Below are 21,869 nucleotides of genomic sequence, written 5' to 3'. Positions count from 1 at the left end.
GGCATGATTATCCTCAGAAACAGAATATACCAAAATATCGTCGATGAAGACGATCACAAACTGATCCAGGTACTCTCAGAACACTCTGTTCATCAGATCCATGAAAATAGCAGGTGCATTGGTTACCCCAAAAGGCATAACCAAGAACTCGTAGTGTCCGTACCGAGTACTGAAAGCTGTCTTCACCACATCAACTTCTTTTACCTTCACCTGATAATACCCAGATCTCAAATCAATCTTCGAAAACACAGAAGAACCAGAAAGCTGGTCAAACAAGTCGTCAATCCGTGGCCACGGATACTTGTTCTTGATCGTGACTTTATTCAAATCTCTATAATCAACACACATACGGAGTGTCCCGTCCTTGTGAAGAAGAAGGACAAAACAAGTGCTCCCCAAGGAGAAATACTAGGACGAACAAATCCTCTATCCACCAACTCCTGAAGTTGAAAGTTCAGCTCAGAAAGTTCTTTCGGTGCCATCCTGTACGGAGCTTTTGATATCGGAGCTGTACCCGGAAAAATATCAATAGAGAACTCTACATCTCTATCCGGAGGTAAACCAACCAACTCCTCAGGAAAAACATCAGCAAACTCCCGTACCACTGGGATATCAAAAACAGAACCAACATCCAGGTTCATATCCCGCACCAAAGCCAACAATACTGGACAACCCTTCTTCCACATTCTTCTCACTTCCAGTCCAGAAATCAGACTGGAGAGAACACCTCGTAAGCCTTGGAATACACATATCTCTCCTGACATAAGCAAACTCACTTGCTTCTTCAAACAGTCAATCTGGGCCTCATACAGACTCAGCCAATCCATGCCCAAAATCACATCATACGAAGAAATCGGCAACAAAATCGAAGGCAAATGCAAGGCATCAAAACAACGCTCGGACAAAAACGAATGACTGGCTCCAGAATCAAACAAAACACGACAGGGCTAATCAGAAATGTAAATCGTACCTGTCACCACATCTGGAGCATCTCGAGCCTCCTGCTGACTCAGACTGTACACTCGTGGCTGAACTGGAGCTGGAGCTGAAGCAACAGAACTACTGGGCTCTCTCTGACTAACAGTAGGTGGTCTCCGTGGTGCAAAACTCAAACCACCACCTCTACCAGAAAATCCCTCAGAAACAGGGCGTGGAGGAACAGTCCTCGGTCTTCCTGCTGAACCGACAGGTCTAACAAATCCCTCAGGTCGGAAATCAGATCGTCGATCAAATCCAGTCTGTGGACACTCTGCAATCCGATGTCCTGGCTGACCACATCGGAAGCACTGACCAGTCATCCTGTAGCACTGGCCAAAGTGTCGTCGTCCACAACTCTGGCACACAGGTGCCCCACTAACAGATCCAGAACTAATCATACTGGGCGTGGCAGTACCAGAAAATCCTGACTGTCCACTCCTCCTGGAGTCTCCAGAACCAGAAACAAATCTCCTCTTGCCAGAGGAACTACTGCTCGACTCACTCCCAAACCTCTTCCTACTCGCAGTCCACCGCTGCTGAGTAGCTATCAGATCGTTCTCTATCAGACAAGCTCTCTCCACAAGCTCAGAGAAATCAGAAATGTGAAATGGTACCAGGGGCTGCCTCAAACTGTCTCGTAGTCCCCTCAGAAAACGGTAGCACTTCGCAGCAGAAGTACTCACCAGTTGCGGAGCATATCGGGCCAAGGCAGTAAACTCTGCCTCATACTGCATCACTGTCTTGCTCCCCTGAACAAGCCTCAGAAAAGTCTCCTGCATCTGCTGCACGGCAGATGGGGGAACAAACCAATCTCGGAACATCTCAGTGAACTCTTCCCAAGTAATCAAAGAGTTCAATCTGCCCTGAAATTTGGCCTCCTGCTGGCCAACCCACCAATGCTCAACTTCTCCATCCAACAGAAAAACAGCCAACGGAACCTTCCTGTCTAACGGACACTGCATGCCGTCAAAAGTCTTTTCCAATCTCCTCAGCCACTCCTCAGCTGCTCTGGGCTCAACAGCGCCCTCAAATCTCGGAGGTTTCAACCTCAAAAATATCTCCAGATGTCTATCAATGTCATCAGATCTGACAGTAGAAGCTCTACTGTGTGTCTCGCTCATCATCTGAGCAACCAAAGTAGCAAACTGGGAAAGTGTATCTGCACCAACAACTGGGGTCACTGGGGTAATACAGCCCACTGATGCTGCTTGACTGGCACTCTGACCGTCTGTCATGTCGGGGTCTGGCAGATCCATATAGAAAATCCAGAAAAATCGGGAAAACTAAGCACAAAAATAACACAATAAAAATCCAGACAAACCAAAACTACCCCAGACAGACTCAGATCACTTCCTATAGCTCTGTCTTACAATCCAAATTCCAAATTCCAAAACCTTTGCTCTGATACCACTAAAAAGGTTTGTCACGACCCGACCCGACCGGGACGGGTCCCGCTCGCACCGGGTCATGGGTGCCTTAACTTTCAAACCGACTGAACTGATTCCAGGATCTGGCTTTGGAATTTGTTTCAGAACTTTCTTCCAAACATATAGACAAAAACAGACACACATAGCTACTATAAACATCAAATGCAGCAGAACAGATCATCTATCTTTTTCTTCCTCAAAAGAATCATGTACAAATACAGGTCATGGCTTTCAGACAGAAAGAAAAGCAGAACAAAAAAGCCATGACTGTACAAAAATCAAAAGTACAAAATACCTATACTGGATCAGACTCTGAACCTCTATTCCTGGACTTCCTTCCCTTTCCCAGAACCTGAAAACCACGCAGAAAACAAGGATGAGCTCAACAGCTCAGCAAGACAACAAATCTCCAATCAAAATCCTCAGAGTCCACATCAAACACATCAGACAGAATTCCAAACAAAATCGTATATCAAATCAGAACAGAATCAGAATCGTACAGATCAGATCAAATCGGAATAGAGCAGAAATACATCACATCAGAACTGACAGACCGTACAGAAATCAGAAATCAGATTAAAGCATATCAAAAGTCATATCAGAACAGACAAAATCGTACGGAAATCAAAATTAAAGCATATCAACTTAGAAAATATCAAATTAGAATAAGAACAGATATTTCAGAACATATCTTCCTCCCAGATTTCAGAACTTCCTCTTATATCTCCCTTGTGCATACAGCACCAGAACTTCTCCTTATAACTCCCTTGTGCGTACAGCACCAGAACTTCTCCTTATAGCTCCCAATTGTGCTCATAGCACTAGAACAGAACAGATATACAGAATTTCAGAACTTCACAGAACTTCTCAGAACTTCCCCGTATAGCTCCCTTGTGCTTACAGAACCTTCCCCTTATGGCTCCCAATTGCATACAAATAATTAAGTCAATTCAGAACAAATTCAGAAATCGTACGAAAATCCGGCAGCGTAACGGCAGTATACGGAATTTACACAAAAATTCACTGAAACAGAATTTTATCAAATTACCACAGAACATTCACAACAATAATATAAGACTTTTATTCTACTGCCACAACATTTTTAGACATCGTCAAAAATTACAGTCGAACGAAAACACCGCAGAATCAAAATTACCCGATCAAAAATCTCCAGAAAATAATCAAAATGTGCACACTCGGCACCTCAGAAACATATCAAAAGTTACGCGGTCAAAACTGAACATGTCGGAAAATACGGACGAAATTAGCTAACAAAAACAAAATCCGGACAGAAAAGTCGTTCAAATTGCACTGTTCTGAAAATTGAGAAAGGCGGAATGTGCCTTACCTTGCGTACAACACTTTACTGAACTGTCACGACGGACGAAAACGGCCCGGCGTCGCCCGAAAATCAACTTTTCCAAATTTGCTCTCGACCTTCTCTCTCCTCGGCTGATTTTAGATATTTATTTTGATTTTCTCTCTCTTCAAAATGAGCTGATTTCAGCTTTAAAACACTCTGATCGGCCTGGACGATCTGAACAAATTCCACATCGTCCTGGGACGATTTCGCAGGACGATAATTAATTTCCAGGACGATTTGCTCTCTGACTTTTGCCATACACTGATCGTCCCGGGACGATCCCAGATCGGCCTGGACGATCCATGCAGGAATTTTTCCTGTAACCTCTGGACAGAAAACTGGAACATAATGACAACTGATCGTCCCAGGACGATCCATGATCGGCCTGGACGATGTGATCCAAACTGCTATTACAGTAAACCCTCCGCATCCTCTAGTATACACGACAAGTTTTGAGGTCCGAAACAATAGAACAACCTGATTGATCAACACAATCAAATTCTACACACAACAGCGCATTGGATGCAAAAGCACCTAGTCAGAGGGTTCCAGTCATAACCGTTTTGTTGTGGTACCATTTAGCGGTAAAACCACCGGTCAAAGGACGCATGCCAAGTCCTTACTCGTAAAAGACAGATTAAGAATGCATCCTAGTGAAATTCTCGACCAGACATTTGCTCTTTGTGAGCTGAAGTGCTTTTCAAATTTATCCTCCTCAACAAACTGTTACGAAGGGTGGATATGTATTTTACTTTAAATGTTTGATAATTAATTTGAATTTTAAATATCTTAGGCTTTAGATGATTTTTTTTTGAAATTTTGTATTTTCATGTGCATTTGAGAATTTGGAAGCATTTTTAAATATTTGAGGTCCCCTCTAGTAGAGATAAATATTCGACACGGCCATCATCGGGGTATTTATATGCAATTTAATGTTGTCGGCCAGACCCTGTCGACTATGTCAATTTGTCGACTGAGGATCAGGCTCATTATCAGCTTTATGCCTATGTTTGTGAATTTTTTTTGTTATAGACCTTGAATGTCTGATATGAATGTATTAAAATAAATATCTTAGCCGTCATCATGATTGTGTATTTGTTTGACTGTTTGAGTTGTGTCCGCTCCTATTCACCTACATAGAATGACCAGGCTCGAACTTTAGTTCATTTCTTGACCAGCACAACATCCTCCAATGTCACTTGTGTACCTACAACATGCTCTTTAGGGCCCATACGAGTAATCATATTTTAATGCATGAGGGGTTTTCATGTAATATTCAGTTGTAATCAACTGGGCAAGTGACTATCGCTGATGAGTACGTTGGATTTTATTTTAGCATTTGCAAATGCCTTCTGTCCGGTTGGGTGCATGTTGCGGATTCGGTAGCGTGGCACTGCGCTATGGGTTACCCGTTTCTTATTGCAGGTAGGTTGTCGTGCAACACTAAATTCTTGTTGGCAAGTAATGATCATTTGAAAAATACACGAACTTTCTTGAAGAGCCTATGAACGTCTTCTATCCGTTTATATGAATGTTGTGGATCTGGTGGCATTATTTAGCAGCACGTTGGGTTTCATTTGTCTTGCATGGACAATGTAGTTTAGTTCATCTTGTCTTCTACAAGTTATTATTTTCCTCAGCATTCACCTGTGAGAATATGCTTCGGCCTGCAAATGAGTTAGCGGTGCATCAAGAACCTCCTACCTGTTGTTGGCAAGTAAACTGATTATCTTATGTGGTAGTCTGACACTGCAAATTCATTACCTCAATTTACCAGTGGCTCATAATTTTTAACTATAGATTGTATGCTTTTGCTTACAGGTGAATCGTAGAATTGCGTTACGGGTCACTCGTTGCCTCTTACAAGCGAGCTATTGTACATCACGAGTTTTGTTAGATATCCATAAGTCACCCACTGTCGTATGCTGATGAACGGTATTCAATGCAACATCCTCCTGTATTGCTCGTAAGTACTCACACTCGTCGTATGTTTCCTAATCTTGCTTGTAGCATATTCTCCATTGTTGCTTGCAGGTAAGTCAGTGTACTCATTGTAGGAGGATGTCGACTACAAAGGTGTCATAGCATCCACCCTCCATTGTTGATTATCATTTGTAGACGTATTGTTGTGCATACGGTAAATCTTTCGTTAATGCCAATGTATATTCGCATTCGTTATATGTTGCACTATGTATGCTTTAATTCTTTGTATTGCAAATCAAACTTCTTTGCTTGTAGGGGACTTGTGCATTTGTTAGATGCTTAATTTATGTTGACTGTGAAGGAGTCTTATCTGGTGTATGAGTTTCATGCTTTGCCTGTGAATGTGCTATTGCATTCGTCGTGGTTTCCTTTGATACGTTTGTAGGATAATTGCCATTCTAATGACATATCTAGCATTATCATGTACATATAAGCTAGTGTGCTCATTTGCATGTTATTGTTGATCGTCGATGAGCTGCATTCACCGTCGGCCTCCCTTCATTTGTTGGCTAGCAAGCTATTGTATCCACTTGCACATCGTCTGCTATCACCTATGAACACTCACAGTTTCCTTGTGGTGGCTTGTAAGTGGACTGTTGTGTGTGTCATGACCTTACACTCATGCTTGCAAGCCAATTATCTTGATACAATAATGAGAATCCGTGTTCACGGTAGGTTTTTGATATTCGCTTGAGTATGACATGTCACTTTAATTTTGTCATTTATGAGCAAATTGTGCATTGAGCATTTTGCTAGCCATTTACCTCTTGTTTATTCATTGATATTCAATTAGATGACCAAAATTACTATTCATCATTTGTATTTTCATCTTGATCTTGCCTTTTATTGATTTAAAGTTCAGTTCCTTGTTTATCATTAAAGGTTATGTTCCCTGTTGAATGTTCAAATTTTGGCCCATATTGTCATTCTGAATTTCAGCAACCTCCTGGCTTTTCCTCTGTTTAGGGGAAATTTTAGGAGCTGAGCCTTCCCTACCACACTACGAGAGCATGTAGGGTAGGTGTTGTGCGACACCACGACCGTGATTTTTAATCCCACAATGTTACGAGAGCGTGTAGGGGTCTTCGGAGTACCTGTCTGAAAGAAAGCGCAGTTTTTCTCCGCGGGCACTAATGCAAATACACGGGTACTTAGAATTGTCCCCGCCAAGCTACAAGAGCGCGTAAAGGCCTACTCGTCTCGTTGCAAGCGTCGCACCGAGTTCCCTCCCACTATGCTATAAGAGCATAAAGGGTGATCCCCCGACATGCGGAAAACGGGGTTTGATGGATTTTTGAGTTCATAGAGCATTATACCTTTGCGTGAACAAGCGATCGAGACAATGACGTGATAAAATACAATTTTTTTTTTCTTTTCTTCTTTTTTATTCTTTTTTGAAATACTTTTTTTTTTCTTTTTTTTCTTTAATAATAACAATAATATTTACTATTATAATTAATAGTAATTATAATAATAATTAACTAGTTATAATAATAGGGTAATAATAGGGAATTAGGGATGTTGGTGATTGCTGGAGTTAGAGTGGCTGGGAAGGGGTATAATGATTGTTTTAACGATTTGGTTTAGTGCGTGTGTAGAACTGCAGAAGTGGGGTTTGCTGCAATGTAGAGTGCTATGGGCTTTTAGGAACAGGCTTACGAGGGGAGGAGGTCATGGAGATTTAGGTACAGTAGTGGATCAGCGGCTGTAGGCGTGGGAGTCAGGATCGGGTAGCAGAGACGGATGATTGGAGGAGGATTCGGGAGGGTTCGACTCAGTTGAACATCGGCTACAGTGAATACGAATATGGAAGAAACGGAAGCTAGAGCTTCAGCGCGGAAGCGGAAGAAGATCCAACAAAGCCTCGTTTGATTTCATTTTAACGACGAGGCATAGCCTCGATTCGAGACAAGAGCAGAAGATCGAGGTGCGGGATTTACAGGAGGAGATGCACAGTAGCCCCGACAGTAGATTAAGTGGATTTTCGGGATTTCTTCGACGATATATGAGGTAGGGGTGTTGATTAGAAACCCGGCCCGGTAAAATTCGGGTTTTAGTCAACTCCTTTATAAAACGGGTCGGGTTCGGGTTCAGATTTTTGACCCGTCTAAAAAATAGGTCTGGTTCAAGTTGACCCAAAAACCCGAAGGTGGCCCGGCTAACCCGGATCCCATGTTGCGAGCCTATCCTGCGCACGCGACACGCATGAAGAGAAGCAGGCAAAGATGATACCACTCATATCCTCTCTGACAGTCGACCCCACCTCCGGCGTACGGCCCTACCGTAGGACTTGCACCCATGTGAATGCGACCTAGCCCGGTCGCCATTTTCCAGCTGCACATGACTGCGCTTCAGCGCCTGTGGTCGAGCCCTACCTCCGCGTCATCTGCGGCCTCACTTCGAGTCTCTGATATGGTCAACCCATTTGACAAACGAGGTAACAAATAACCTATGTTGCACCAATACACCTATTTATGCAGGAGTGATGTATCGGATACGTGTCGGACACGATACGCGTCTGATACGTCAAAGCCATATCCAATTAAAATACTATTTAATTTCAAAAGGACACGCGTATCAGATACGGGCGTGACCTAGTCTAACTCTTATTGTTAGACTAGGGATTGTTGTTGAAACTACCATATTGGCATGATGTTATTTTCTACATTATTTTGAAGTTTCAAATCTTTTGATATGCAACTTAGCCTAAACGGATGTGACCCCTCTTACGTTTTGATTCGTCGCTTTAATTGCTAATAGTTTTCTTTGTTATTTATCCAATCAAGAAGTTGTGCAAAATCTTAACCAAGTCATTGCAATCATCGCAGTCATACATCAGAGTCGGCTTAGATGGTTTGTTCACATAAAACGGCTGCCTTCTGATGATCGGATTAGGAAAGTAGATGCATTAGATTTAACTTATGTTAAAAAACGTAGAGATAGACCTAAAAAAACTTGGTTAGAAGATATTAGAAATGATATTTCCTTATTAGATTTAAACGAGAATTTGACTTTTAACAAGACGCAATGGAAAAAAAAGAATTCATGTAGCTGACCCCACGTAGTGGGACAAATGCTTGATGTTGTTGTTGTTGTTGTATTTGGATTTTTTTGTGCAACCAATTGGCATCAAAGCCAAATTGAATGATTTAGGGACTATTTGGCGCCGTTTTACCTTTTTTTTTAGTAATCATATTTTTATTTGATCATTACTCTCTACTATTTTATCATCAATTTATATGATGAAGGGCAAATTTTTTTCAATCATATCTACTAAACTATGATAATTGTAAGAAAGTATCAAATTCTTTTATCTTTTAAATATTTATAATGCCCACATCAATTAAGAACAAAAAAACAAAAAATTACTTACCTTCCCAAATGAATTCTGAATCAGTGTTCATTAGTTGTCCACATCTTCTTAGAGCAATGCATCATTATCTATAGTATCGATAGTGTTCCCATAAACTACAAAACAAGCTGTTATCTTTTCATATTTTGCATTCTATTAATTTTCTTCTATCTTTTTCCCAGATGAGGACGAGCAATTCGAAGAGGAGAGAGACCTCATAATTAAAGAAATCGAGAAGAATTCAAGATTACAAAGCAGCTCTGTTTCCATCTCCTCATAGATTTTTTTATGATTGGCATGAATTTTATCTACCTAATTTCCAGCTTTGTGTATGATGAATTCTTCTCAGCAATAATTAGCGATGGTGATGGTCTTGCTGCTGATCGATGTGACATTGCAGAATAATCAGAATTGCATTTATTAATATTATTATTGAAGTTCTTAGGCAGCTGTACTGTTCCTCTCAATAAAAAACTGGGCAAATTATTGCATGCGGTCACCGGACATGCACAATATGTTTGGTCATCCAATAAAAATTTGCCACGTCACCTGCGCTTTTGATGCGCTTTAGGTGCGCTTTGCGTGCACTTAAGGTGTGCTTTGCTGCGCTTTACTTGCGCTTTTGACTGCACTTTACCTGCGCTTTTTCTGCGCTTTACATGCACTTTACATGCGCTTTACCTGCGCTTAATTTAAAATAATATTTTATTAATATCCGGACCTATCTCCGCGTCCGGTGACCGGATGCATTAATTTGCCAAAAAAAACAAAGGATTGCACGCTCTTGCTTTTAATTTCAAATCAATCATTAATTTGCAATTTAGGCTTCGTTAAGTCGTCCCAAACGAAATCTTAATTGAATTATGCTAGCCATCAGCGTCGGAAGTAGATGTACATGCCATCGAAGTATTTTGGGAGAACATAGTCCCTTGAGAAGAGGAGATTATTCTATGCAGACACTGGACAGGAAGAATCGTCTGGTTTTGTCTTTATGAACATTAAAAACACATAGATAAACCGAACGGTTATCCCCGTCCGGTGTCCTCATAGAATTATTCATCCTTGAAGAGATGATAGTTCCTTGATGAAGTTTTTAACTTTTTCCCTTTCTTTCTTTAACCACATTTTATATAAATTGTAAATCATCCTATCATTTGGACATCTATGTAATTCCTGATTTTTTGTTTTATCCATTGATTTTCACAAATAATGCTCTATATATATAATTACTCTAAATAATTTTAGCATCAACTATGAAGTAGTAGGATAATCATGAAAAGATTGAAAGCTTTCAAAATATGGTCCATAAGAGCATATTTAATTTATTCTTCTCTAGTAATTATACTTAGAGGATTAGGAAATATCTATTATGCTAGCTTTCTTGGAAAGCCTGTCTTCCATTTAATAAGAAGAATGTATGTTTGAAAATTTTATACACGAGGATTTTAACTAAATCCTCATTGATATTTTGAAAATCCCAAATCCTTTTTTTTTCGGGAACGGGGTACTTGCTGTCACTCCAAAGAGAGCGCTTGACAGCGTAACTAATCCTTTGGCATAACCTAGCTTGGCCACTCACTGGCATCGAACTCACACTTGACGAGACCACAGTAGAGGGGATTCAAATCCGGGATGAGGGTTCTCAACTGTGCTCACCAACCAACCACCCTAAACCTCTGTGGGCCACATCCATTTCTTAAATACCAATAATTTACCATTAAGAAATCAAGAACCTCTTTTTCACACCATGTCATATTCTTCCAAACAAGAGAGCTTCAAAAATAAAAATCTTGAAAAAAATATAAGAAGGTCAATGTTACCTTTAACTTTTTTCATTTCTTTATTGCTACGAGGAGAGAATTGTAAAGAAGTATGCTTACTAACAACTTTTTTAAACATAAAATTCCATTAATTAAAAAATTGGGTCCTTCCACTTGGTGGTGGTCCTACAAAACATGAAGAAACCCAATTCCAATCCCAGCCCTATTAAACACTGAACTCCCACAAACTATTCTTCTTAAATAAACATGCAACACAACCAAAAAAAAAAAAATCACCCAAACTAAGCAAAAATCGATGCAGTAACCAGTCGAAACAAGAAAGACTACTAAAACAAGCCTTTTCCTCCTGAATATTAATCTCTACAGTATTTCTTTTTAGCAAACTGAGAAAACAGCAAAGAAGAGGCTTACTTTTGTTTCTCCACTTGTGCTTCTAGTGGTCTCCTTCTTTGAAACCGAGGAGGAAGATGCCTGGTGTACCTCTTTGGACCCACATTCCACGGCAAGAACACTCCGGTGCCGCCGCGTCCACCTCTCCTCCCTTGGTTCATGACCATTGGCCTCGTCGCCGTCGGCGCTAACATGAACACAGGAGCTCGAAGAGAAAGCCCCCATGGTGGCACCATGGCTTGTGGTCCATAAGCAATAGGCCCTGTTTCAGGCACTTCGACTGGTTGTGGGGGTTGCCATAGAGTAATGGCTTTAGATTGCTGGGAGGCGGGAGATGGTAGTTCGATTTGGTTTGTAGCAGATCGGACTTTCAGGAAGGTAACGCTTACCCTTTTGTTAGGAGACGGACATATGACATGCCTTGCCATGTCTGCACTGTTACCACGCATCACCAGGAGTGACCTGAAAGAGTTCCAGGTGTTCAGTTATACAATGGAAATCTCAGAATTACTTTGGGACGGCTTTCTTACTGCTTCTTAAAGTAACTTTTTAGTACAAAAATTTTGAAAGCCGTGCCAAATCAAGACTAAGGTTTCGTTTGGGACGACTTTCTTACTGCTTCTTAAAACAGATTTTCAATAAAAAATTTTAATTTTTATACTAAAAAAGCTGCTTTAAAAAGCAGTAAGAAAGTCGTCCCAAACAAACGAAGCCTTAGTTTCAAATAGTGCGTCGCGTCGAATTGCTAGTCAGCAGTTACTAGAATATAAGTGTGATTACCCTTCGGAGAGTGCGAGTGTAAGGGAGCCTTTATAATCTCCATTTTGATCACTGGAGAGCACCCGGCCAAAAGCTATGGTTGTCTCAGAAAGAAAAAGTGTAGAGATGGGATTTTCTAAATGCGGAGGTTTGAAGTACGGTTGCGAGTGCTCATCCTGCAGAACAAACAAATTGTATTACAGTGCAAACAATAGGCCGAATTTAAATATTAAGCATTTTTACCTCATCGAAGAAATGTATAAGACAACTATTAGGCCTTTTAATTTCTGGTATTAAGTGCCACTGCGTCAGATGATCTATGACTGATAGCAGAATTTGAGGAATAGGTTCAATGCTACCTGCAAAGCAATACAAGTTATATGAAACTGATTTAGGAAGCATAAACTAGAAAATTGGGGAAGGAAATAACGCGACTTTTTTAAGGCAAAAAATGATTTTCAGATGGGCACACTGCACGCGAATTCGTAGTAAATGTATTAGTTAGCAATGGTTAATATTAAGGCTTCGTTTGGGACGGCTTTCTTATGCTTCTTAAGACAGTTTTTTAATTTTTTTACTAAAAAGCTAATTTAAGAAGTAGTAAGAAAGCCGTCCCAAACGAAACCTAAGAAACATATAAACTACATCAGTTGCACAAAAGAAATATAAAGTTCATTGCAAGCTTGCCTGTAGAAAACTCCAAGTAGCATGATAATAAGGTGAATATACCAAAAATATTAACAAGCAATTACAATTTGAAGAGTTACATCTTTCATAGTTATTATAGAAGTGGTTCAGATGTACTTGTGATAGAAGGGGAATTAATGGCTAAAATGCACAACATTGGTTAGTCATTTACTTGCTGTCTCTTCATTTGTTGGTTGAAATAATGGAACGCCAAGTTGAATAATCTCTCTCTTGTTGCCTTTCATCTGCTTATTGAAGAAAATAAATGTTTCGCCTGAAACATACACAGACAAGGAAATATTTTACAGATTATAATGATAATCTCTTAATGTCAAAACCAAGCTGCTTACCTAAAAATCCTATCATTACATTTTCTTTGAGAAACTTAAGTGTCTTTTATGTAGCCAGACTTCTTTTTTTTTGTAATAACATAGCAGTTGGAGCATGGCAAGCTTATGGTGCGGGAAACAAAACAAATCAGAATCTAAAATATCGTACGAGTTCGGTTTTAACTAGAAGAAATTAAATGGAAGAATCATCCCCTACCATTATTAAGTAAATTTTGCAAGCGTTTCCTTGCTGTATTTTTTCATACATCAGTAAGGAACTATTTAGAACGTTTCTAAGATAATATACATATTTGAACTTTAAAGAAAATCAAAGTAATATTAAAGGCAAGAAATCAATCTTCAGAGCGATTAATAAGGACAAAGCACCTTTGATGGATGAGGTTCAAGTCATTGAAATAGCCCTCAATGATGGTAAGGCTGTATATTTTTTAGCCTTAACAAAACAAGGGCTTGACAGTAATATTGATGGGAGATTTACCCTCAATAATTATTAATCACAATAAGCATATTTCATTGAAAGTGTTATACTTCCGATTCATGGTAGAAATCCCATATATACATGACTATTATATGATTTACATAAAGACAATAGTAACATATATAAAAAAATATACTAGGTACAAAATCACTAATCATTGAGCCTATAACTTGTAGTCATAGAAAGAACATAACCTTATTCTATATCACTTGTGCCTGCATCTGCTATCCAATCTCATTAATAGTTTTTACCCGTTTATTTCAATTTTCTTTAATGCCATATAATTTTTCTCGATGCGTCATTGCTACTTGTGATAGAAACAAGTCTTTTTCTTGCCAATAAACTTTCCTTTAGAGGTAGTATTTTTCTCCATTAGTCTCCTTCGAATGAACAATCCATCACCTTACTTTTCTTCATGTACACCATTAAGCAAAAAACTTTTTTTTTTGATAAATCTATGTTATTCCAATCGTATGAGCTTATGATATGTCTCTCATAAAATATGGGCTCAGAAAAGTATTTAGAAGGAGGTAAATAATACAATAATAATAAAGTCTAATCCTCATCATCCACATTAACATTAATGATGTTTGAACTAAACAGATCATCTATAACTTGATTACTTGATTATGTAACTTCCTACATGCGTTTTAACTTCCTACTATTAACTTTATAATCTTTCATTGCATTGCTAATTATTTAACTGAAATTGATTTTCAGATAACAGTCCGGAAGTATATTGTCATGAAAGAACCCCAATATTGATTAAATCAACAGAATAGATAGCTTTGAACTTTCAATTATAACAATGAAGCTTTGCAACCTGTTAAGTTACTAAACTAATTTAAGTGGCCACTATGCCTTTGCAGCATAAATTTTTATGTAAACTAGGTTACTCTATACAATTGACTATGGACTAAAACAAACGCCTGACAAATATGAATTAACACTCAGAAATAGGAGAGATTATTCTGTGCACATAATGGACACAGCTTACCATCCAGAGGCCAATCAGGTGCAACCACGTCATCGATACCGAGCCGCGGTACCGAGTAGGGGTGACATGACACATTTTCATTGGGCTCTGAACGGTGTGTGTCCGCACCTAATAATTTCACCAGAAACAGATGCGTACTGTTTTGTTTTCTATTTACAGTAGCCATTCAGTCACCTTAAAGTAAGATCTTTCAGAATTAAGATAAAAAAATAAAGAATCAGCTGGGAAACTCACTGCGGAACCTAAAATAACTTCAAATAAATAGGCTACACAAATTTACAAGACTCGCCTACAACACTTGTCCCAAGAAGAGGTTTTGATTTTCAATCCAACAAAAAGAAGTACAAACCTGATAGTTCTCCCCTTCGGCCCGCAAGACGGAGTTCATTTATATATTCAGTAAGCTTGTGTAGTTCAAAGTTTGTGAACACGTCTTCATAAAGCTTCAGCCCTTTCACCACATTGACCTGATCAAATTTAGAAAGCCGCATTTAGTGAAAACCATTTTTGAAATAGATTGAACCCAAATTGATGAACTATTATTTCCTACTGCATCTCCTATTGTGTTCTCAATATAGAAATTGTGCTGGATCATGTATAGAGGAACTCGCCATATGCCCTTTCACAGGCTCCTTTGCAACAAAACCCTTAAAAAACTTGATCTTCTCAGGACGCGTCACACATTCCTCATGATGCGTGCATATTTGATCATTTTCTGTCAACGCTTGATGAGATCCTGCAGGCCCCACAAAATATCATCACAAGTTAAAAGATCACATTTTTAAATTACAACTGTTTTCACATTCAACTTCAACTAGGCTCTCATGCTATATTCAATAAAAAATAAAAACGATATTAAATATTATCATTACCTAAAATAAACAAGTTAACAGAAACGATAAATTGTACAATGTTTCAAGCCAAAAATTGTGATTTGCCGATTATGCTTTTAAAATTTTAACGCTATTATAGTCATGCTTTTGTCTTTTGTTCTACACCATTGAATAGAGGTAGCAAAAAGATGACAAAAGTGGAACTCATTTGTTCAGACTTGGCCCATGGTGACGGGCCAAGCAAGGCATCGAACTTGGGACTCACAGCAAATACAAAAAAACTCTATGTGGTTCATGGAGGACATTTAGGGCATCTCAAATCGAAAATCTCAAATTTTCACTTCAAAATATAGCGAAACTCAAAAATGCTATGATTCATCTCCAATGAAACTTCATTTTGTGCGCTTATGCCAAAGTAACCCGTTTTTCTCTTATTTGGCGCATTTCTTCGACTAATCCGGTTGAGACAGAAAAATCACGTCAACATTGACGCTGTGCTTTTCATCCTCTACCAATTAGCGATTTTTTTGCTGTTAAAATGGAGCAAGCCATACAATCGTTTGGATGGAGTTCTCGAGACGCCCTTAAGAACTGTCTACCGTTAAATTTGACTCGAATATATATCACACGTGATATATATGACTAACATGAGTTAGCAACCTCACACAGGGTGAGGACAAGCAGCGCACCTAAAACTGCTTCAATGCATGTGACTTGTTACAGGATCGGACGGTGGAACACAGAAGCAGCCTATTCATTAAAGCCCCAGCAACTAGTTCTAATTTCCAGAAGAATTTCTGTGGCCTGAGGACACGTGTCTCATCCTTCTGGAAGCTACCAGCAGTCAAGCAGGAGTTGCCAACTTGGAGGGGAAATTATTATGTGCGGACTCCAATCAGACGAGGAGAAACGCAACCCGCTAATCCTCCGATGGGTGCACCAACAAGCTGGACTCAAAACTGACCTTCTAAAAAACTGAAGGCCTAATTATAGTTTATTTGTTGATATAGAAATAAAAAGAAAAACAAATGAACGTTAGGTGTTAGCTGTCCATGAGCAGGTCACGGGAATGAAAGCTCCGGTGGCCAGGGCTGCCGGATGCCGTCCGACCTTTTTTGAACCGTCCAGATCGTCTATGTTTCTTCTGTAAATCAGGCCACGACGTTAACTTAAGCTGAGGCAGCCCTGCTATTTCTTTTCTAGTTTTTGCTCCTGAAGAGGGAAACATTTTTTAGACTCCGTCTCTGACCTCCACTACCAGAATTGGAGCAGTGCAGTGCTGAACGGTGGCAGAAAACGTTCCGGCATGCGCGGATCCTCCAATACTAATCAACATTTCAGATCTAAATCTTCGCATTTACAATAATAATGAACGAAATTTATACATAAATTGAATGAGGGATTAATTATAGGAATAAATTAAAATTGAAGGAACATCAAAGTAGGAGGAAGAAGAGGGGAGAAGGGAAAACTGACCTCCGTCATCGGCAAACTCGGCATCAACAGATTTGCCTTCCGTTGCAATATTACAATCTGATGAATAAGCAGTGGAATGTTCCTCTCGGGCGCCCTCCGATATTCTCCCTGAAGACCGCTCCTCGTCGAGGGACCTTCTGATCTCTTCAACAGCGGTGACATCTGATCCAGTGCCTGGCACATCCCTATTAATCGGCGTTACAGCGGCATCACTCTGAGCTTCGCTGACAGCGGTGGAATTCAGGGGCTTGCGATTGCCGGCGACGCGGCGGAGTTCGTTTGATACGTCTGCAATGGAGAAATAACGCTGCATATGAAGGACGGGGATCCAGTTCAAGCGCCGGCGGTGGATCGCAGCGAATACGGCCTCATACTCGGAAGGAACGCCGGTTATCTGGACGATGTGAGTGCAGAGCGCATCAATGATTGCGTTCGCAGCTGCAAACTCGCCTCTGTACCAGGCAATGATCGTGTCTCTCGCCACCAAGTCCGACAGTGGCAGCGCGGCAGGGCTTGCCGCCGGAGTCTTCGCAGCCATCGCGGCCACCGCCATCAGCAATATCTTAGGCCGATTTCCTTTTTCTATCTTCCGATATCTTTCTCACTCTCCTGGCTCTTTCACCACCGAACCAGAAGCAGCTCTTGAGGGCTGAATTGAAGAAGGAAGGATCAGCGAGCCGGGTTTATAGCGGGTGAGTTGGAGAGGGAATGGGTTTTAGCAGCAAGGAGGTTGGCGGTTCAATGCTCACGTGGCAGCGAGGATGCTCTGGAAATTGACTGTGTGAGCGGTGACCGGATGCAGGGCAGTGGATCGACGATCATAACCGTTGATTCCTACCTGTTGGGTTTCGGCCGCATCGAATGGAGCCTGTGGAGCCACGTCATCTTGAAAGAGCGGTCCAGATTTAAAGTAGGACGAATGAAAATGATTTTTTTTTTCTTTTAGCATATAAAAATTAACCCTTCAATAACGATACTATAGAAATGTAAATATATAAAGAAATGAAAGGAGTGGATGTTTGGGTCATTGAGACGCGAAATGGCATGCGTGTAATTAGGTGTGTGTGTGACGTAGGGGAGCACGTATGAGAGCTTTAAGGCTTGCATGTTGGCATTTGGTTAGCGTTTTAGGGAAACAGGGAGGGCGGGCCGCGGGCTTATTTTTTACTGACGGGTAAAATTGTTTGCGAGGATAAATATGATATCGTCGCTACATTTAATAACAAAAATATCAAGCCTTCATCTCAGTTCATAGGACACATTTGTCTTTGATTGTAAAGCATTTATCTACAACCTCATTTTTGCAACATTTAACTTATCGTACAATATGTTTCTCTTTTAATAGAAAATATTTTGTGCCATAAAGCTAGATTTTTCTTTATAAGTTTGAGGAGTAATTTTTTATTATGCAATAGGCTTGATGCATTTCTCCACTTCAACCATTCAATTTGATTTTTACTAATAATATCATCATCTATTTCTCTAGGGGTGTCAAAACCGGGTTTCGGTCGGGTTCGGGTTAGGTCGAATTGACCCGGGGTTCAAACGGGTCAACCCTAACCTGACCCGGATATGTAAACGGGTCGAAAAGTCTAACCTTGGTCCGGGTCGGGTTTTCGTGTCGTGTCAAATATTGACACCCCTATATTTCTCTATCGCTTAGAACAATAGATCTGTGATATCTAAAGATAAATATAATACTAGGCAAAATTTAATAATTAAATTTTATACATTTAGCTTAATTTAAATCAAGGGTTACTTCTCCACATGAAATTCTTTCAAGACATTTTGAGAGAATTTTTAGGCGTCGAGCTTGCCTATGAGTACCACCATCAGTTGCCTATAGTCGCCACCTTCATTTTGTGCGTTATCATTGCCCCATTTCATGTGTGACCTTTCTCCGGTAAGAGAACGTACCTTGTTGTTTGTTTTTTTGCTTGAGTTATGGATGTTCTCACTAGACAATTGCAAGAGAATGTACTTTGGTGTAGGCTTCTTGCTTTAGTTATGGATGTTCTCACTAGACATTTGCAAGAGAATGTACCTTGGAGTATGCTTTTTGTTGATAATATTCTTCTAGTTGATAATAGTAGAGAGGGAGTTGAAGGTATACTTGAATTATGTAGGTCAACCTTAGAGTCTAAAGGTTTTCGCATAAGTAGACCTAAAACATAATATATGAAGTATAATTTTAGTAGTAATAGACCTACTTAGAGGATTTTGACTTTGGGCGATCAAGTCATTAATAAGAATACACATTTTTTTATATCTTTATCTATTTATAGTGAAATAGGTGGGGATATTATCTGCACTTGTTTATTATTGGATATTTGTTGTTGATATTATTCTTATTTTTATTCATGTTTATGTATTTATGTTTAATATTTAGTGATATTTTTTATTAGAAGTGTATATTTGAATGTATATAGTATTTGATCTTTCATACACATGTTTTTTTTTTGTAGAAATCAGTTTGATAAGTCAGAAGGTTGTTTTTTTTATACTACAGGTTTTCGACAGATTTTATGTCGGAAACTCTATCGGCAATACGATACAACGAAAATGGAATGTCATTTATGGCGTACTTTTACGTCGGAATTTCCGACGATAAATCAGGCGGTACTATCTGTAAACAGTTGTGCAACGGATTAGGGCGGCATATTATCCGCCATTACTTCTAGCGTATAAATGTGCCTGCAATACTATCAGATTAAACATCGGAATTCGCTTTAGAAAGACGATGCATTAGCATCTTCTTTTTTGCTAGAATTACGTCAGAAACACTACCAGAATTTCTTTCGGCAGCAAAATTTCGCCGGTTAATATTTTCCGACGTGTAAATTACAATCAGATGCATTTTCGTAGGAAATATGCCGAAAAATGAGATTTTTCAACATATTTTTTAGGTTTACCGACAGATTTGTCCGTCGGTAACATGACATATTCCTGTAGTGTGTATTATAAAAGAGAAGGATCAAATTAAGAGGATAAAGTTGGATAATATCATTTTTAATGAGATATATACAAGTACAATTTCAAATGATTTAAATCTATATTACAATAATTATTAATCACTTCCCATCTAATGTGATATCCTCCCTTTTTATTCTCTTAATATATTCATCTTTTTTTTTTTTAAAATACTTTCATTCATTATAACATTTCTTCTATAATTATATTCTCCACATTAGAGTTTCTGGAATTCTCAATGTAAGAGAAAGGCTTTGTAAGGCCCAAGGCATTGTAAAATCTCTTAATGAAGTTGTTAATCCTATGAGTTTAAGCTTGTATACCATGTCTTGATATGCCCAATTTTGAAGAGTGAATTATAGATTATCTAATAACTCTTTATTACTTCTTATAACTAATTGTATTGTCATGCAATCAAGTTAGTCATGTAAGAATAATTTGTGCTTAAGATGTAAACCTCTACTTTTCCATGTTTAATTTGGCTAATCTTAATTGCAGGAGGCTAATTTTTTTGTATTGCACCTTAGTTCGGTTATACAAGTACTTGGCTACCTAATTAACCAAGCCAAATACTTTAAGTCTTCGTTTGATTGGAAGTTTTTTATACTTATTCCGTTTTAAAACAAAAAATTCATTTCTTGGTTCACCAAATCATGTTCCCAATAACTCATTTTGTTTCATTTTTCTGTTGTTTTGAAAAAGCTTTTTATATATGCTTCTCTGTTAGAAAACTCCATTTTATGAACCAATGTTTCTTAAAATTGTCTTTTACAACAGTATCAAAAAACCAAACGGAGCCTAAAAAAAATCTTCTTGAATCGCTTAACTAATCATTGCGCAAGGGCAATTTTTTTTTTTTTTTTAAATTACAAGTCACCCTAGTTAACTTGATCGCCCTGGTTATACACTTTTGAATTTTTGATGGGTTATTTTGCCTTGGCATTACAACATTTTAGCTCTTAAATTATTGATATAGCATGCTAAGGCATGCCAATTTGAACAAAGCTTGAAATTTCTCTTCATCTTGGCTCATCCTGACCAAAATCATCGCTCATCATCCTTATGAAAGATAAACATAAATAAACACTCATCACATTAAAGGTCTATTTGGGTCCTTTTTTCATTATTTTATTTTTTTTATAATACTATTACACTTTCATGTGGCTATTATTTTTAAAACCTTCTATAATAGAAATAACCTTTTATAATCATTATTGCGGGCTAGAATATATACGGGGATAGAGTTATAATTTTACATCTTAGTGTTGTACATATATCCAGCTTACACACAAAGAACACAAGGTTTCTTCTGTGGAAAATTCTGGAAAGGGAAAAACCACAGGGTCTAGCCAGCTGAAAACAAAGATTAGATGAATGTCCGGTGTCACTTGATGGTAAGGCGAAAGTCCGGCCGTCAATTGGTGATTCGACGGGAGTCCCGATGTCAGTCGGTGGTCTGGTGTTATGTGGTGGTCTGGCGGAACTCTGGGCATCAGGTGGTGGTCCGGCGGAACTCTGGGCGTCAGGTGGTAGTCCGATAAAACTCTGACAATAGGTGGTGTTCCAGAAAAAATTTGAGCGTTAAGTGGTAGTCCGGTGGAACTACGGCGTCACGTGGTGGTCTGACAGAACTCTAGGCGTCATGTGGTGATTCGACGAAACTCCGGGCATCAAGTGGTGGTCTGGCAGAACTTAGGCATCAGGTGGTGGTCCAAAGGAATTTCGACGTCAAGTGGTGGTACGGCGTAATTCTGGGCATCATCAAGTGGTGGTCCAGTGAAACTCTGACATCAAGTGGTAGTCTGACAGAACTTCATGTGTGAGGTGGTGGTCCAGTGGAACTCTAGCGTTAAGTGGCGATCCGGTGCAAGGCGTCAGGTGGTGGTCTGGCAAAACTCCGGGATCAAGTGGTGGTCCGGTGGAACTCCAGCGTCACTTGGTGGTCTGACGAAACTCCGGGCGGTTGTTGATGAGGCAAGGAGGCAAGAGCGATCTCTCTCTCTCTCTCTCTCTCTCTCTCTCTCTCTCTCTCTCTCTCTCTCTCT

At 39.4% G+C, this 21,869-nt stretch overlaps 2 protein-coding genes across 4 annotated transcripts in view; one reads left to right on the top strand and one right to left on the bottom strand.

Annotated features, from left to right (window-relative positions):
* Window positions 1–9,551, top strand: part of LOC110103661 (calcium-binding protein 39) — a 55,069-nt gene extending 45,518 nt beyond the window's left edge. Inside the window, exons 11-13 of one of the 3 annotated variants that reach the window (XR_003700609.1) lie at window positions 5,590–5,703; window positions 5,803–5,905; window positions 9,286–9,551. Coding sequence is in view for 2 of the 3 variants with exons in the window: in XM_020832460.2 (XP_020688119.1) it covers window positions 9,286–9,383 (98 nt within the window). In the remaining variant the exon portion in view is untranslated. Of the gene's footprint in view, window positions 1–5,408; window positions 5,510–5,589; window positions 5,704–5,802; window positions 5,906–9,285 lie in introns of those variants that run through there. The other 2 variants (XM_020832460.2, XM_028694581.1) reach the window with 2 other exon arrangements.
* Window positions 9,552–10,966: 1,415 nt separating this feature from the next.
* On the bottom strand, window positions 10,967–17,547 carry LOC110103648 (RNA demethylase ALKBH10B). Its single transcript, XM_020832447.2, has 7 exons — window positions 16,855–17,547; window positions 15,157–15,281; window positions 14,895–15,012; window positions 12,893–12,994; window positions 12,277–12,392; window positions 12,055–12,209; window positions 10,967–11,736 (listed from the first exon to the last, which is right to left on the bottom strand). Exons 1-7 carry the CDS (start codon window positions 17,405–17,407, stop codon window positions 11,292–11,294), a joined length of 1,614 nt encoding a protein of 537 aa, XP_020688106.1. The 5' UTR covers window positions 17,408–17,547; the 3' UTR covers window positions 10,967–11,291.
* Window positions 17,548–21,869: the final 4,322 nt, after the last annotated feature.

This window comes from Dendrobium catenatum, unplaced genomic scaffold (genome assembly GCF_001605985.2).
Source record: "Dendrobium catenatum unplaced genomic scaffold, ASM160598v2 fragScaff_scaffold_506, whole genome shotgun sequence".
In the NCBI taxonomy this organism is placed as follows: Eukaryota; Viridiplantae; Streptophyta; class Magnoliopsida; order Asparagales; family Orchidaceae; genus Dendrobium; species Dendrobium catenatum.
The sequence above is the reverse complement of the archived record's forward strand: the minus strand, read 5'-3'. Positions and strand labels throughout refer to the sequence as shown.